At 39.3% G+C, this 16,894-nt stretch overlaps 1 protein-coding gene across 5 annotated transcripts in view; it reads left to right on the top strand.

Moving 5' to 3' along the window:
• Window positions 1-2,527, top strand: part of LOC137288277 (alpha-mannosidase 2C1-like) — a 50,972-nt gene extending 48,445 nt beyond the window's left edge. For all 5 annotated transcript variants that reach the window (XM_067820755.1, XM_067820754.1, XM_067820756.1 and 2 more), the window contains 2 exons: window positions 1,118-1,221; window positions 1,909-2,527. In XM_067820755.1, coding sequence (XP_067676856.1) covers window positions 1,118-1,221; window positions 1,909-2,032 — 228 coding nt within the window. In that variant the 3' untranslated portion in view covers window positions 2,033-2,527. The remainder of the gene's footprint in view (window positions 1-1,117; window positions 1,222-1,908) is intronic.
• The last annotated feature ends 14,367 nt before the right edge of the window (window positions 2,528-16,894 follow it).

The raw sequence follows: 16,894 nt of genomic DNA, 5'->3' as shown, positions 1-16,894 counted from the left end.
TTAATGTTTCGGCTTTTGTTTATTTTTGTGAGTCCTCTAGTAACTGTTGTGTTATAGCTGTCAGTTGTGTTGTTATAATTCTAGAATGTATCAATACATAAATGTTATTTGGAACGGGAGGAACTTGTCCCCAAAAGAGGTCAGGTTCACCTAACATTGACACTTTCAGATTATAAACCTGGGTCTACTTTCAGGAAGCTATCTTTACTAAGGTTGACCTTAACTCCCATTGTTTAACATTGCACTAAGGTTACCTAAGTCTAAAGTGACCTTAGTGTAATGTGAAAGAATGGGAGTTAAGGTTAACCTTAGTAAATGTTGCTCGAAAGAAGTCCCTGGGTATTATTTCTGGTCAGCAGTCAGCAGCCAACTTGCTGAAAACCCTTACAGAATGTTCTCGCTTAAGACATACCTGCTGCGTTGGATTCGTCACGTGTAATCATCCATGGTGGTCGTTCATAATTATGTAATATGTTTTGTCCACATTTCCGAAAGTAGCGGTGTTTGAAGGAGTTTAACTCGGAATATCTTCAAAACACTTCAACTCGCTTGGAACCTGTCAATGTTGTCAAAGCTATCCTCATGTCCACATAGCTTCGTTTTGGACATCCCTTTCAAGTGAAGACCTTCAGGTTTCTTAATTTTTATCAGTAGGAAATATGTATACCTATCCCGCTGAAATACGACGCCAGGTTGTCTTTGCGGCTCATTTGAAATCTGGTAGTATGAAACGTGTTATAAATCTCCCGTCTTCAGGTTCATATCGTTTCAGCCACCTTCTCTATTCCACTCTGTACTGGCAAACAAAGATAAGTTGGACCGACGACACAGAGAACGCATTTACGAGAAGGTGGCGATACACGACTTTTTGCACACCCTATCTGGTTTGCGAATGGGAAAGCAGATGTAGGCTAGTGCACATGCTGTACATGACGATGGAACTGATTCCTCGCGTATCTGCACGTGATCGGTGTAGCAAGTCCTCAATATTCGGGCAACTTCGGGACCGTTTGCTCACTATGACATACATGCTAATACTGGTCAATTGTCAGGTCGGTGCTCAGCATACCCTTGTTTGCCAGTAGTTGGTTTTATCATGTATTTGATTTCTTTGTAGTCGGAAGAGGATCCTCAGAGTCTGATTCTGAGATTGTATGAATCGTTTGGCGGAAGTGTGTCAGCCACTCTGAGTACCTTACTCCCCATTCGGAGTGTCTCCAGGTAAACAAGTTGAAAACACTATTTTATAGAAAATGTAACTGAAACAGGTTTGGTGACGTGAGTGACTGAAGATGCCGCGCATGGCTGCGAAATGCTCTCCTGTTATAGCAGGACCGAATCCAAGATACCCGTCTTTATAACCCTTGTCAACATCTTTTTCGTAGGTATTGATCACAATCAGTTCACTTGATAGGGTAGGCGTGTTTGCTTGTGTGTGCATACAAGTGAGTAATTTAATGAGTTAGAGTGGTTTATTTAGTAATGGAGTCGAGTGTGTCTTTGAGTCTGGTTTCGGGGCGTCCACTAAATAAACTGTTCCTCCTCTTTAGGTGTTCAGGGGCGTTATGACGTCTCATTTACACTTTAGCAGCATTTTTAAATGGGAACTATGAAAGTCCGGGGTAGAATAGGTCTTCAGCAACCCAATCTTGTCGTGAAAGGCGACTAACGGGATCGTGTAGTCAGGCTCGCTGCCTAGGTTGACACATGCCATAGGTTCTTAATTGCGCAGATCGATGCTCATGTTGTTGGTAACTGGATAGGCTGGTCCAGATTCGATTATTTGCAGACCACCTCTATATAACCGGATTATTGCTGAGTGCGGCATAAAACTAAACTCACTCACTCACTTTTGGTGCATGTCAAGACCCGGTATATGGTTATTTATTTATTTCCAATTTGTCGTAGATGTAACGGACTGGAGGAGATGTTGGCCGATGAGGAAGATGTTGAGTTCATCCCTGACCACCCGGCGACAATACGCCTGTCCCTTGATCCATTCCAGATACTGTCGCTGATAGCTCGCTTCTGAATGCAAGAAGCCAGTCCTAACTATTCAGCAGATGTATAATTTGGCGAGTCTCTTACACTTGTTGTCAGAGCTACTACAGGAGGATCCGATCACTGCCTAGGATAAAATCACCCGCCTACGAATTATAACACTCCCAAGTTACAGGATAAGGACACACCTCTGGATGAAACACTCCGTTGCACTTTCTACATACTACATTGTTCATTAGCAGGTCCCTAACATCACATAACTGGGCCAGTACTGGCCCAGCAAAGGCAGCAAGTCAGACCCATGTATGGCTTTCCGGAACTGGCCCTGTACTATTTTGCACATTGGCGTTGAACTGGCCCAGTACATTCAATGTGGTATGGCCCAGAACACAGCCGTAATGGTTGCGCATTGGCCCTTTACAGTTTCGCCGCCACTAACCGGTTTAAGGTTAATGCAGTTTCTACAGCTTTAAACAAGCAAATACCTAAACAAACTCTCTAAAAGAAAAAAAGAATAAAACAGAAATTACAAGTTCCACGTGAGTTTAATTCATGAAACTAGATGAAAACCTGATGCGTAATTCTTGAATTGATCCAGGGTTCATTGTCATTGTGGATGAGCTTGTTCAGAAGTTTCAAACTTCAGTTCACCTGACCAGTCTCTTTTTTAAGCATTTTCAATGTTCACTTACTGTGCAACCTTTTGATGTTTGTCCAGTATGACATGAGTATCAAACAATACTATAATCCTGGTCACATACTGAATTTATGTTTCTAAACAGGTTTTCCATGATCTAACAACATGACTTACATACTCAGTGTTTCAAACTACCCTTGTTCCAATGAAAATCATATTGCATGTTACTGTTTAAAATTTAGTTCAACACTTGACCGTCAATGCAAAATCTTGATAAGTGATTCATATCATATATCCGTACTTTTTAGTGCCACATTAAGTCAATTTACACTCAGAAATTTGGAAAATGTCTACGTTTTGAATACCTGTCTTGTGCAGACGACATGGCCCTGAGATAATCCCCTACAATTCTCCAGACAGAAAGTGCACTCTCTGTACTGGGCCAGTGTATAGGCTACAGTGTTGCGGTGCAGTACTTACGGTAACGACCCATATGTGGCACATTACAGTTTTACCCCTGTAATGGCGGATGGGCCACTAATGGAAAACAAGCACTGGTCCAGTGTCTGCTCAATACTGGTGTACGTTATTCCGGTACCAGTCCGGGCCAGACCAATGCCAGTACTGGCCCTGTTACGTGATATGCGTAGGTCTTTTGGAGAACTGTTGCCTTTTGGTATTTTGGGATTTCTGAATAAAATATGTTTTTCGTTTCCCTCTCAACAGTTTTAATTTAACTGAACTCTGTGGCAGTGCACCCTTTCCAGTACTCTCCTTCCACTTTGTTGGTAAATCAAGAACCTAATGGCATACATCAATAGTACCTCTTTTTGTAAGGTATCAACATTACTGAGGCATATCAAAATCGTGGATATATTTAGACAGCTTGTTATTATGTGCATGCTAGTTTGTGTAGTTTCAATATATATGGTTTTGTTGGATCAGTTTGAGGAACAGTGTAACATCTATTTCATATTTATGAAGGATTTGTTTTTACAAAAAACGATTTGACTAGTAAGGTCAAAATGCTATTTACTGATACATCAACCTTGCTTTGTGAGATGATCGGATCACTTTCACAGAAAACATACCTCGGGTGTTCCAAGAACATACAGTTGTTGGTCTGAATTTGTGCAGTTTCAACGAGCACCCTCACTTCTCGTATTGTATCCATTGACCTGACCTGAAATGCTGTTGTACGAACACTCGCAACTGTTCAAACAATCTGAGCAAGTTCACTCTTTATTTTTTTGTTATTTCTTGTGAAAATGTATTCTTGTTGTCTTACTGTAAAATAAATAATGGTATAAATAGTAAGTGTGAATGTTATTTGTTAAATTCTTGTGAAAAATAACTTGAATATTCGTTGCAACCATAACATATATCGTAAAATGTATTAATCGAATTGAAACTTAATGATAAAGACTGAGATCTGAAGGCCCGCGGGCATTTCTCATTTTCAATAATGCCCACTTAGAAACTAATATTTATTTCGTAGCTATTTAATAACTACACTGTGAATAACTGTGGTGCGAACTACTCTCACTCGATAATTCAGTTAGTTTTGGGGGGGATTCAGTTGATGTTGGTGTCGTAACCATTTTCAACATTCAACATTCACCTCTGCTAAACCACCCTAATCAGAATTTGATTAGCATTATGTCGATTCGATAGGACCATATAAATGTAAATTAATTAATTTGGACCATATGAATTATTTCATTATTGTGTTTATTACACAAGACAATAACCAGATCGCTTGTTTTGGTTTTCTTTGTTCAGTAATAACATTGCTTTCGATCTGAAAGAACTTTGTTAATGACCTATTTTTTCTACTATATCTTATATAAATCTGTGTGATCTTGTGATCACATATGACAACCACCTATAAGCGCGTTGTTATTAAGTAAAGTACATCATGCCGACGAACATCCACACTGTTATGTTGCTTGATGCCCGATCCAAATACATTAATTCCTATTTTTGTCTCAATGAAGTGTAGAACAAACCATGAAGGCGATTTGAAGTAATAATTGCGCGACATTGAGTGGACAATGCAACGATTTTAACATTAACTAACTGTCACAGATCGGCCTCCTGATGTCATCGTGGGCGGCGGACTGCTGGATTTAACTGTGACGTATTAACCTGGTGGATAATCTTGAATCTGATCCCACATACACGGAATGATTGGCTCAAAGGGACATAACTCTGAAGAGACAACTGCACGGTTGAACCATCTGTTCAACACTGTAAACTGCTGCACATCTATCAGTATCACATCTGATGCTACTTGAGACAAAATCAATTGCTATACCATCTTATGTAGTTATAATAAAGATTCATAGTATCCTTAAGTAGATAACCCGTGAACGTCCGGGGTAGAATAGGCCTTCAGCAACTTTGCTTGCTTGCTTGCTTGCTTTTAAAGGCGACTATGCTTGTAGTAAGAGGCGAGTAACGGGATCGGGTGGTCAGGCTCGCTGATTTGACTGACATATGCCATCGCTCCCCAACTGCGTAGATCCACGCTCGTGCTGTTGGTCACTGGATTTGACCGACTCCATATAGTTGGAATATTGCTGAGTGCGACGTAAATCTAAACTCACTCACTCACTCACTCACTCACTCACTCACTCACTCACTCACTCACTCACTCACTCACTCACTCACTCACTCACTCACTCACTCACTCACTCACTCACTCACTCACTCACTCACTCACTCACTCACTCAGACACACGTCCTTAGGCATTTACCAATCGGGTGAAGCTCTTCATAAAACCTTACTGAGAGTCGCCTCTTACTACAAGCATAGTCGCCTTTTATAGCAAGCGTCAATTGCTGAAAGCCTATTCTACCAAGTCAGCGAGCCGGCCCACCCGATTACGTTAGTCTGATTGCTGCCTGAGCAAGGTTTGATGAAATACAGTTCTAACCACCATCTTCATGAGTTTCATTCTTATGAACGTGAGCGTTACAAAACACATGACACATATCGTAAGGACAAGACGTGGGCCACAACAATCGATTACAACGTTGGCGTTTGACAAGAGATAGGGAAGTGGCATATTTCATATGCACTCTCAACAAATGAGACATGGCATCATATTGTGTTTTCATGACATGGGCCACAACAATCGATTACAATGTTTGACAAGAGATAGGGATGATGTCTACCAACAAGATGTGGCATATTTCATATGCACTCAACTGCATATGCAACAAATGAGACATGGCATCATGTTGTGTTTTCCTTTTTTCAACAAATTTAGCTTTTGTGCACTCAAAGACACTAATCTGACGGTGTATCTAACATTACGTGAAGCAGATTTTCAATGGTATCACTTCCTGCACAAGAGGGAGTCACAATGAAAAGGAATACAAAATTAAATTTATCTCCCGAAGCTGACATTATTGGATTTTGAGACGAAGACATGACATTTGCAGCGTCTCCAGGTTGTTTTGTTCCTCGTATTTGTTTTGAGAATAGGAGATGTACACGTGAATCCTTGCATTGAATAAGTCATTCAGGCATTAACAAAACACATGGATAAAAAATAAAATGGTTTCTGCTTGACACACCTATTCAATTGTCTTTTTTCACCTTCAGGTTGTCTTTTTGTTGTTGGTAACGCCATGCAAGAACATTCTAGATTCATGACGAACACATGTACAATAATTGGTCTACATCATTCAGGCCGGTGATTGATATCATGAGCAAGGAAATATCAAATTATTATATTTATATTCTTTGTCCGTAGAGCTTTCAGCACTTAACATAACTGATATGGACAAATCAACAACCAGACGCAGGTGCTGCATCCAGCAATGTTCACACTTTGTGTCGTTGACCAGCAAACAATCAAGTTTAGGCCAGGCAGAGACAAAGTCAATCCTCCCGATTCATCTTGGTGCACTCGACAAGCATACCATTGACTGATGGTCCGGATGTCACCTAATGCATATAACCCATGGTGTCGTTCCTGGTAGCCCAGTGGTTAAAGCGTTCGCCCATCACGCCAAAGGTTCGATTCCCCTCATAGGTCCAATGTGTGAAGCCCATTTCTGGTGTCCCCTACCTTCATGTCGCTGGAATATTGCTAAAAGCAGCATAAAACCATAATCAACCACTCACCAATCACGCCCGAGGGCAAGGGGATGAATACATGCAAGAGTAGACAATTCGTGTCCATCACTCTGAAACTGATAGACTGTTGTAAAAAGAGAGATCAGAGCATACATAGCCATTCCATGTAACGGGTGCAGTCAGGCAGTTTATTGGTTACAGCTTTCGCTTGTAATGTCAAAGACAAGGGTTCGATTCCACATATGGCTATAGTGTGTGAGACTCATTTCTGGTGTCTCCCGTCGTAATATTGTTAAAATATTGCGTAGAACTAAACTCATTCACTCTTTCCATCTAACATTGGCATTTACTTCCAGACGGTGCTGTGCAGTTTGGATATGAAAAAAGAATATGAATATATTATAGCATATCTGCCGATATGTGAAGCATAACAACCTTTTAAGGTCTATTTAACACCCAGGTTTATTTCGGAAGCCTGGGAGCTCCTGGTCATTGGAATTAATCAGAGCACGTACTTGGGGTATATATCTGTCAAATGCGAGGCTGTCAAAGCCTATTCACTAGTTATCTTGGAATGTTTGAACCCAATCAAAGTGGTATTAAACAAGCCATGATGAACAATGACATGTGTCTATAAATATAAGATTTAGTTTTAGAGGAAGAAAATGTTTGGCGTTATGGCACACGGAAGGTATTTGGTTCGCAAATTCATTAATGTCACCTGTCAGATACGAGGAGAGAGTCAAATATTGAACCAGGACACTTTATGTGGAGGAAATGAACATGGAATCACCAGAATGGTTGTAGCTGATGAAAATATACTCGGGATAAAAGACGCTCTTGTATGTATGACATCGTACAGGTTTAACATGCCTGTGCAATAAGAAGTGGGCTTCAGAAGAAACCTTTAAATCTCGCTGTTTCCTTTCAGTACTTTCATTCCACTTTGTAATATAGTAACAGACGTGGTTGACACATATCACTGTCACTCATTTGCGAAGATCGATGCTCATGCTGTAGACTACTGGATTATCTGGTCCAGTTTCTATTATTTACAGGCAGCTGGAATATTGCTGAGTGTGGCATAAAACTAAACACAATCACGCACTGCTATACACCTACCAAAACATCTGAAATAGTCTAACTGACTGACACAGCCATGCAATGTGTTTTGCCATTGCAAGTGATAATGATGACTTTGTCTTCTTGTAGTCTCTGGAAGGAGAGGGGAGACACATCTTTAGTGAGCATTTTAGGGCACATAGCACATCTATTGCACGACTACATCTTTGGATGGCTCTACATGTGTTAGTATATACGTAACGCCAAGGGGAGACATTGAATTCATCTTCTTCACAGATGTCAAATGGTATTCGCTTCAAGTGTGTCTACCAACTCTATACTCACTCAGCGAAAACCAGTGCTTGAATGGATCGTATGAAATCACATATACTGTTACGAGTCTTGTGATACACACACACACACGCACGCACACTTGCAGTAGTTCACGCAAAGGCCAGTTTCAAATCACATATACTGTTACAAGCCTTGTTATACACACACACAAACGCGCGCGCGCGCACACACACACACACACACTTTCAGTATTTCAAATATTTGACAAACTGAGACGGTCACTCTAGATCTGTCTCCATGTACAGAGTATACGAACAGGGAACCCCATATCTATACACATTGTCAAATAGATTTATTTCTGGATCTATTAGATGTCATAGCGACCATTTAGTACAGGGCGCCTCTAATTAATACCACCTGCAATGATAGGCGCCATTGTGATTTTCAGAGAAAATGTCTGCCATTGTTTGGTATTGCTCAAATATGGTATAATTGTATCTAAAAGATTGTGTGAAAAATATCAAAGAAATACAAAACGCCGATGATTATTTCTAAAAAGTGGCAAAAGAGATGAAAAATATTTCTGTGGTCTTTCAAGTATGGTTGATCAAGAAAGAAAAACATAATGTGTTTTCTTAACAGCGTGATTTCAAAGCTTTACTTCCATTCCACAAACGATTAAAATTATATTACATTAACATTAACATTACTACCCTCTACAGAACAAAACCGTAAGTATTCATCCAAAAACCTCTATTATTTCATTGAAGAAGATAATTGTGCTCTTGGTCGTTGAAAGAAGGAACTTCTCAGTCACAAAAAGACAAATCAAAGGCTCGAGGTTCTGTATATAAGGTTCTAATCTAAATATCTGGTTTGTCGCTGTATCGGGATAAATAAACTAGTCCCTATTGAAAATCCCAGTATCTGCTATCGACAGTGTAGTCTCTCAGTTTTTTTGTATTTGATCATGGCAATACCACAGCATTGATTGCTTGGACGAACATCGTCCCTCAGCGCGTTCAACACTTTAAACACGTGATTAGGTGTCGATCAGGCGAAAGGACCACATCGCTACGTTATTATGTGCGGTAGTCGAAACGACACAGCATACTCATACAAACGCTGAAATAATAATCCTTTTTCCTCACCAAAAAAAAAAGAAAAGAAAAATGTTGGTGCGGGGGACGTCATTCCTAAGGACTTGGACTAAAAACCGTTCTTGTTATATCTTTATTCATTCACAAGCATTATATCTCTCATGTGTCAAGGTTGGGCTTTGATTATCCTAAATATTCCAGATTGTCCTATGAGATTTCGAGTTAAACTGGTCCCATCCTGATCATAAGAGGTGCCTTATTGCATTGAGATGTTAGATTCGGTTTATAGAGTAGCCCGTCCAGATAGGTAGTTCTTCATTTCATCTGCAACCGAATTGGCAACATATGACGTAACTCCGTAAATATTTGAATCTTATAACCCAGTCACTGATATTACGAGGATCGACCTGGTATACGATGTCGCGCATCAACCAAAATGTCAATCCTGTCTTTACGATCCATTTAGCTTCAGTTCAGATCATGCATGAGTTTGGGCTAACCAGTCCATATCTTCTATTTTATGTTTGCACATAAATATTCATTACTGATAACTAAAATATAGTTTACGACATGAACCCCTCTATAACTTTATCATCTTTTAGAGCAATACATGGAAAGCTGTTACAGAAAATATTGCAACATCCCAACGTATACATACATGGTTGGCGTTTTCTAATACATGTACACATCCTGTTTAAATTTAATAAATGTATTCCTGTGAGTCGGACGACTGTGTATAAGTCGATGTACTCACAGTTCAGATATCCTATTCTTGGTAACACTGACCTAGACAAGTTATGTTCAGTACTTCAGGAAAGTATACCTCTTTGTCCCGAAGCAGTCCCCTTTGAGGAAGCTTTGAGAAGTGACCAGCACATTTCCCGGATGTGGTGTCCACACAAGGATCGTGTCTGGCCGTTATTATATTTAATCAACATATCATTGTGTTATGTGGGATTAAGGAATTAATGATCACAGCGCCACCATTAATAGGTCTTTCGTAAATAGGATTTATCCAAGAAGTAGATGGTGAAGTAGGTGTGTTTGAATTACGTTCACAAACACTGATAAAGTCTTCCCTGAAAAATGCACAACTTGCTCCTTTATAAAGGACTCCCACGTAGGCGTGCTCAGATGAACCACTTCCATCAGATTGTATCATGTGAACTCCAATCAAAGTTTGATTGCATCAATATGACAAACGCGTGGGTATGTGTGAAGAAGAAGTTTATGGGACTGGCTGCATATCGATCTTTAAAAAGTGATAACACAACCAGTCTGATGACATCACTTCTTACGAGTGCTCCCATGTAACTGATTACCGAAATACTCACCAGGATCATCTAGTGTATGTTCGTCCTGTATGTCAGTGCAATGGTCTGAGTTCCAACGGAGGGCGTCAGTCGAGTCTCTCTGGATGATATATTGGCCGGTATGTGTGGTGTGGCTAACTTGATAAAATATCTCTTAACTCATCACTTGCATGTGCCAAGGAGCTGTTTACACAGTTGAACTAGTCTAGCTGAAGGCGTATACCCAATGAGTGACTGGCGTACTGGCGACATGGTGATACACTTGTTGAAAAAGAGGAAATGTTCTGAGTTGAGGCGAGTTACCTGCTACACAACCCTGATATACACGGATGAATTCGTGGTTAGAATCTGTCATTGGTTTCCCGTCTTGGTAGTAAGATTTGCCCATATGTGATGACTAATCATCCCAAAATTCTTCACAAAGCTAAAATGCAAGGTCACTAAAAACATCCACATGATGAATCAACTGACATTAAAGTATGTTGGAATACGTAGAATTTGTTTTGAAATCATAAGAGCCAATACAAATATTTGGCATCAGGAATTAATCCACATAGCCCGTTGCACAGGTCAGTGATCCCACCAATGTCCAGTGTTTGTCACAGTATATGTCGCGAATGTTTTGCTCTTTAAATCCAGGTTACAGAGTTGGAAGTTGCAGGAACGTTTGGATTAACTATACGTACTTGTTGAAAAAAGGGAATTTTCTGCGTTAAGGCGAATTACCTGTTACAACAATCCTCACATACATGCATGACCTCGTCTTTTGGATGTGTATTTAGAAGCGCATATTGAATTGACTGAGTCAAGCACTGGATAATATGGGAGACCCAAATCAGGTCGTAGACAAAATCCTTGACTCGACCTTGACTTAAATTTGTATAGGGACAGACGTCAGCCTCGAAGCATTTTCCGGAAATGACCACTGATACAAAACTGTTCAGAGAGGTGAAGACGCTTTCGCACTAGTAGTACAATATTTAAGAGAAAAATAAATATTATTAACAGAAAAAAATCTTCTTTAGAATCAATTAAGATTCCTTGCAAAGTTTTGAAAGCTCTCAAGGCAATGTGCCAATAACATTGTGTCGTAATGAGCATGCGTCACCCAGTGTACTGTGTAGGTGACATGCAGAAATAGGCCATTAAATTTTTCCAGATGCTGCACTGATTGATTCGGTGGTAATTTGTCACATCATGCGTACAAACTGAATGAGGACAATCAATACATTGTACACATTGTACACATTTGCTATGTCACGGGAAATAATACCCACGACATCATTTCTCACATTTATGGTGGAGCCAGTGTGCGTTGCTTAGTTTAGTTGTAGAGTTTGTGTTCAATATGTCAGAGCTGTATATATAGCAATCCCTTAGCACCTCATATTGTGTTCCTTTGGATGGAAAGATTTGTTGGCTATAGGCTTTTCAGCGTATACTAAACATAAACATCACTGATGGAATGTGTGTGTATCAGTTTATTCTGCTATAGTGTAACTACGGTGGAAGCAGTCAAAACCGGCATCTGTTCAGCCTGGCAAGGTGTCAACACCAGCACAAAACCTCAGTGAGTGAGTGAGTGAGTGAGTGAGTTAATATTTATCGTCACATCGGCAATATTGCAGCCATATCGTGACGAGAACAAGTAATAATGACATTCTAGAATGAACAAGTATAAGAAACTAAAACCCTGTTGACAAAGAAAAAAACCCCACTAATATATATCACAGATATCTTTTTAACATTAGTAATTGAATCTAAAACAGTTGAACTATAGTGGATAATACAATATGGAAATGGGCTATAGATTGTCAACAACTGAAGGTAGATCACCACACTAGAGACCATGGGGACTTACATTTCTTTTGCTCTGCATGGACCCTACTTGGATTTACACCAAACTCTCAGTCGTTAGCAATTTAGGTACATCTAGCTATGCATTGAAAAGGACATATGATCCAATGACAGTGGCACAAGCTACTGCGTCTCCGCCCTTGGACCCATGTGTAAATAAGGATCTATATTTGCTATATTTATGTTGCAATTGATTGTATTCTTGTTTATACAGTAACTGTAATTCATTTGTTTCTGACTCTTTAAATGTCGTTAATGTTAGGTCAACTTGTGGCCTAACCAACTGCCAAGGAGGAGAAGAAAGAAGCTGGGAGGGAGCTATATTATCCAGCTCAATGCCGGCAGCAGAAATAAACAGTGTTATTCTTAAGCCATGAGGCGGAACAAGAGAAGATTTCTTATTGCATAAATCCTCATACAAAGGATTGAAGACACAGTTGTATGCAGGGTGTGACTCATTGGAATATAGTTTTGTTAATGTACTGTAAAGCTAATTTTATACGGCGCTGCTCAAGAGATGGTTCATCAGCCTCGACGTACAGGCTGTCAACAGGTGATGTTCGAAAGGAGCCAAGTCTTAGACCTTGATGATCAACAGAATTTAATAGTTTTAGGTTGCTTTTACTGGCTCCACCACCTACAATTGAGCCATAATCAAGCTTCGAACGGACAAGTGATCTGTATAGTTGTAGGAGGGTAGCTTGATCACCTCCCCACTTTGAATTAGATACGACTTTCAATAAATCAAGTGCCTTCAGGCATTTAGTTTTTAGGGATTTGACATGAGAGAGAAAAGTTAAATGTGGGTCAAAAATCAGACATTGGCCTCTTTGACAACTTTGATGGGAGTGCCAATTAAGAACAGTTCTGGGTCCATATGCGGTTTATATTTACGGCAAAAATGTATGCAATTAGTTTTTGACTTAGAAAATTTAAAGCCGTTTTCAAGACATCATTTATCTATTTAGTTTAAACATAACTGCAATTGACGTTCAATGGTATTCATATTTTTGCCACGACACGAAATAATAAAATCATCCACAAAAAGTGATCCATTGATTGAATAATTTAAAACCTTCGATGAACTGTTGAGTGAGTGAGTGAGTGAGTGAGTTAATACTTAACGTCACATTGGCAATATTTCAGCCATATCGTGACGAGAACATTTTGATACTGAAATGAAATATGTATACATTATAAAATCCTGTCGTCAAAGGACAGTAAAACCACTAGAGCATCACATTTACAATTAAAACTAGTGTGGAGAGTTAAAACAATTACCACTATTCGGACAATACAACATAAAATACGGGCTGTAGATCGCCAACAACTGAAGGTAGATCACCATACTAGGGACCATGGGGACTTACAGTACTTCTGCTACCTGCATGGACCCCAGATGGATTTACACCATCCCCTCAGCCGTTGGCGATTATACTGAAAGTTAGCCATTATTAAAAACAACAAATATACTACGATTAAAAGTTTGGTCGTACTAAATTTACATAGAATGTTTTGGACTTACGTACCCTCTCAGGAGGACAATAATTTTACAATACTTCCACCCCCCTCGAGGGCACAGCCACTAACAATCTCAGTTATTAATCTAGACTACCAATAATAAAATATTTATCTATTTACAATTCTGATAACAAATCTAATTCTTTTAAGAAGGCAATAATTAAATGAGAGCTGGTATGAGTAAAAAGATCAATCATAGTTCGTGAATTAAAATACTGATCCCTTGTGATGGAATACTCTACACAGTCAAGCATGATATGCTTGACTGTGATTCTTTCATCACAAGGGATGCAGAACGGAGGATCCTCACCTTTCAAAAGGTATTCATGAGTATATCGTGTATGGCCAATACGACATCGCCGCAAAATGACCTCTTCAAATCTGGACTGACAACCCAAGTGGGTATACCCAATATATGGTTTAATTCCATGTAATTTATTTACACCCACTTGGGTGTCCCACTTCTTCTGCATCAGATCACGGGTATAAGATCTAATGGTAGCTTTGTAATCAGTGTAGGGAATAAGAAGTGGTGTCACAGATTTGTTGAGTGCTGCCTTAGCAGCAAGATCGGCCATTGCGTTACCAGAAATGCCTACGTGACTGGGTAACCAACAAAAGACGATGTCGCATTGGCCAGTAGCAAGATTATTATACAATTCAATAATATCAATTAAAAGTGGATGTTTACAAGATAGGTTTTTAATAGCCTGAAGGCAAGAAAGAGAATCTGAATAAATTATATATTGTTTATGTTTAGTGTGTCTTTGAATATATTTGAGAGCCGATAATATGGCGTTTGCTTCTGCTGTAAAAATAGAACTATTATCTGGTAATCTAGAAGATATTGTTCTGGATCCAATGACAGTGGCACAAGCCACTGCGCCACCATCCTTGGACGCATCTGTAAATAAGGATTTATAATTGCTATATCTATGCTTCAATTGATTAAATTCTTGTTTATATTGTAATTCATTAGTTTCTGATTTTTTAAATGTGGCTAGTGTTAGGTCGACTTGTGGCCTAACTAACTGCCAAGGAGGAGACGAAAGAAGACGGGAAGGTGCTATATTGTCCAGCTCAATGCCGGCAGCAGAAATAAACGATTTAATTCTGTACCCTAAAGGCGGAACAAGAGAAGTTTTTCTGTTGTACCGTTCCTCAAAAAGGGGATTAAAGGCAGGGTTTGACTGATTGGAATGTAGTTTTGTCACGTACTGTAAGGCTAATTTTATACGGCGTTGGTCAAGGGATGGCTCATCAGCCTCGACGAAGAGGCTCTCAATGGGTGACGTTCGAAAGGAGCCAAGAATCTAAAAGTTTAAGGTTACTTTTGCAGGCTCCACCATATACAATTGAGCCATAGTCAAGTTTAGAGCGGACAAGTGATCTATATAAGTGAAGGAGAGTAGTCTGATCCCCTCCCCACTTTGAATTGGATACAACTTTTAACAAATCGAGCGCCTTGAGGCATTTAGCTTTAAGAGATTTAATATGTGGCAGAAATGTTAAATGGGAATCAAAATATTAAGTCCAAGAACTTGGCCTCCTTTACCACCTTGATGGGAGAGCCATTTAAGGTTAGCTCTGGGTCCTTATGAGGTTTATATTTTCTACAGAAGTGTATACAATTAGTTTTGGATTTAGAAAATTTACATCCGTTTTCAAGACACCAGTTATTTATTTTATTTAAACACAACTGTAATTGCCGTTCAATGGTGCGCATATTTTTACCACGACAAGAGATATTAAAATCATCCACGAATAATGATCCATCAATTGAATCATTTAAAACCTTTGATAAACTGTTGATCTTAATACTAAATAATGTGACTGACAAAATACTGCCTTGAGGGACACCCTGATCTTGATTGTAATGATCAGACAGGGTAGAACCCACTCGGACTTGAAATTGCCTGTCTTGTAAAAACTGTGATATAAAAAGAGGTAAACGACCTCTCAAACCAAAATCATGTAAATCGTTTAAAATGCCATGCTTCCACGTGGTATCATAAGCTTTCTCGAGATCAAAGAAAATTGATACAGCATGTTGTTTATTTACTATAGCATTTTTCACAAAGGATTCTAAACGTACCAAATGATCAATGGTACTGCGATTTTTCCTGAAACCACATTGAATATTTGTAATCAGGTTGTTGGTTTCAAGATACCATGTTAATCTATTATTTACCATTCGCTCCATGGTTTTACATACACAACTCGTTAAGGAGTTTGGTCTGTAATTAGATGGATCAGTATGATCTCGACCAGGCTTTGGTATTGGGACTACAATGGCATTACGCCAGGAAGTTGGAAAATTGCCTGTAGTCCAGATATTATCAAATATATTAAGCAGCGTTTCCAAACATGTTTTGGGCAAATGCTTCAGGAGCTGATAATGGATACCATCAGCCCCTGTAGCTGTATCATGAGCCTGTTCAAGGGCGGTATAGAGCTCATGCAGTGAAAATAATTCATTATAATCTTCACCATTGTCCGAGTTAAAATTGATTGTTTTCTTCTCCTGTTGTTTCTGGTGCTTTTGAAATTCAGGGACATAATTGGATGATGATGAGTGCCTGGCGAGAGTTTCACCAAGCTTATTGGCAATGTCAGCCTTATCCGTTAATAAATTATCACCATCCTTTAAATGTTGAACGGTAGATTTGGAACCTTTGCCCTTTATTCTTTGTATCATATTCCACACCTTTGAAATAGGTGTGCGTGAATTGATCTTGGAAACATATTTTCTCCAAGACTGACGTTTATTCTGCTTAAATGTGCGTCGAGCCTTGGCATTTAAAATTTTAACTTTATCTAAATTGTGAACAGTAGGGTGTCGGCGAAAATAGTCTTCTGCTTTCTTCCTACTTTTCCTGGCCTGTTTACATTCGTTATCAAACCATGGCTTACGAATGTGTGGATTTACAGAGGATTTAGGAATAGTATCATCAGCAATTTGTTTCAGTGTCTCCGAAAATGACTGGATTGCATCATGAGCGTCCATGAAAAATTCTGG

The sequence above is a fragment of the Haliotis asinina genome, chromosome 6, assembly GCF_037392515.1.
Source record: "Haliotis asinina isolate JCU_RB_2024 chromosome 6, JCU_Hal_asi_v2, whole genome shotgun sequence".
Lineage (NCBI taxonomy): Eukaryota > Metazoa > Mollusca > Gastropoda > Lepetellida > Haliotidae > Haliotis > Haliotis asinina.
Note: the sequence above shows the minus strand (reverse complement) of the source record. Positions and strands in the feature narration are given on the sequence as shown.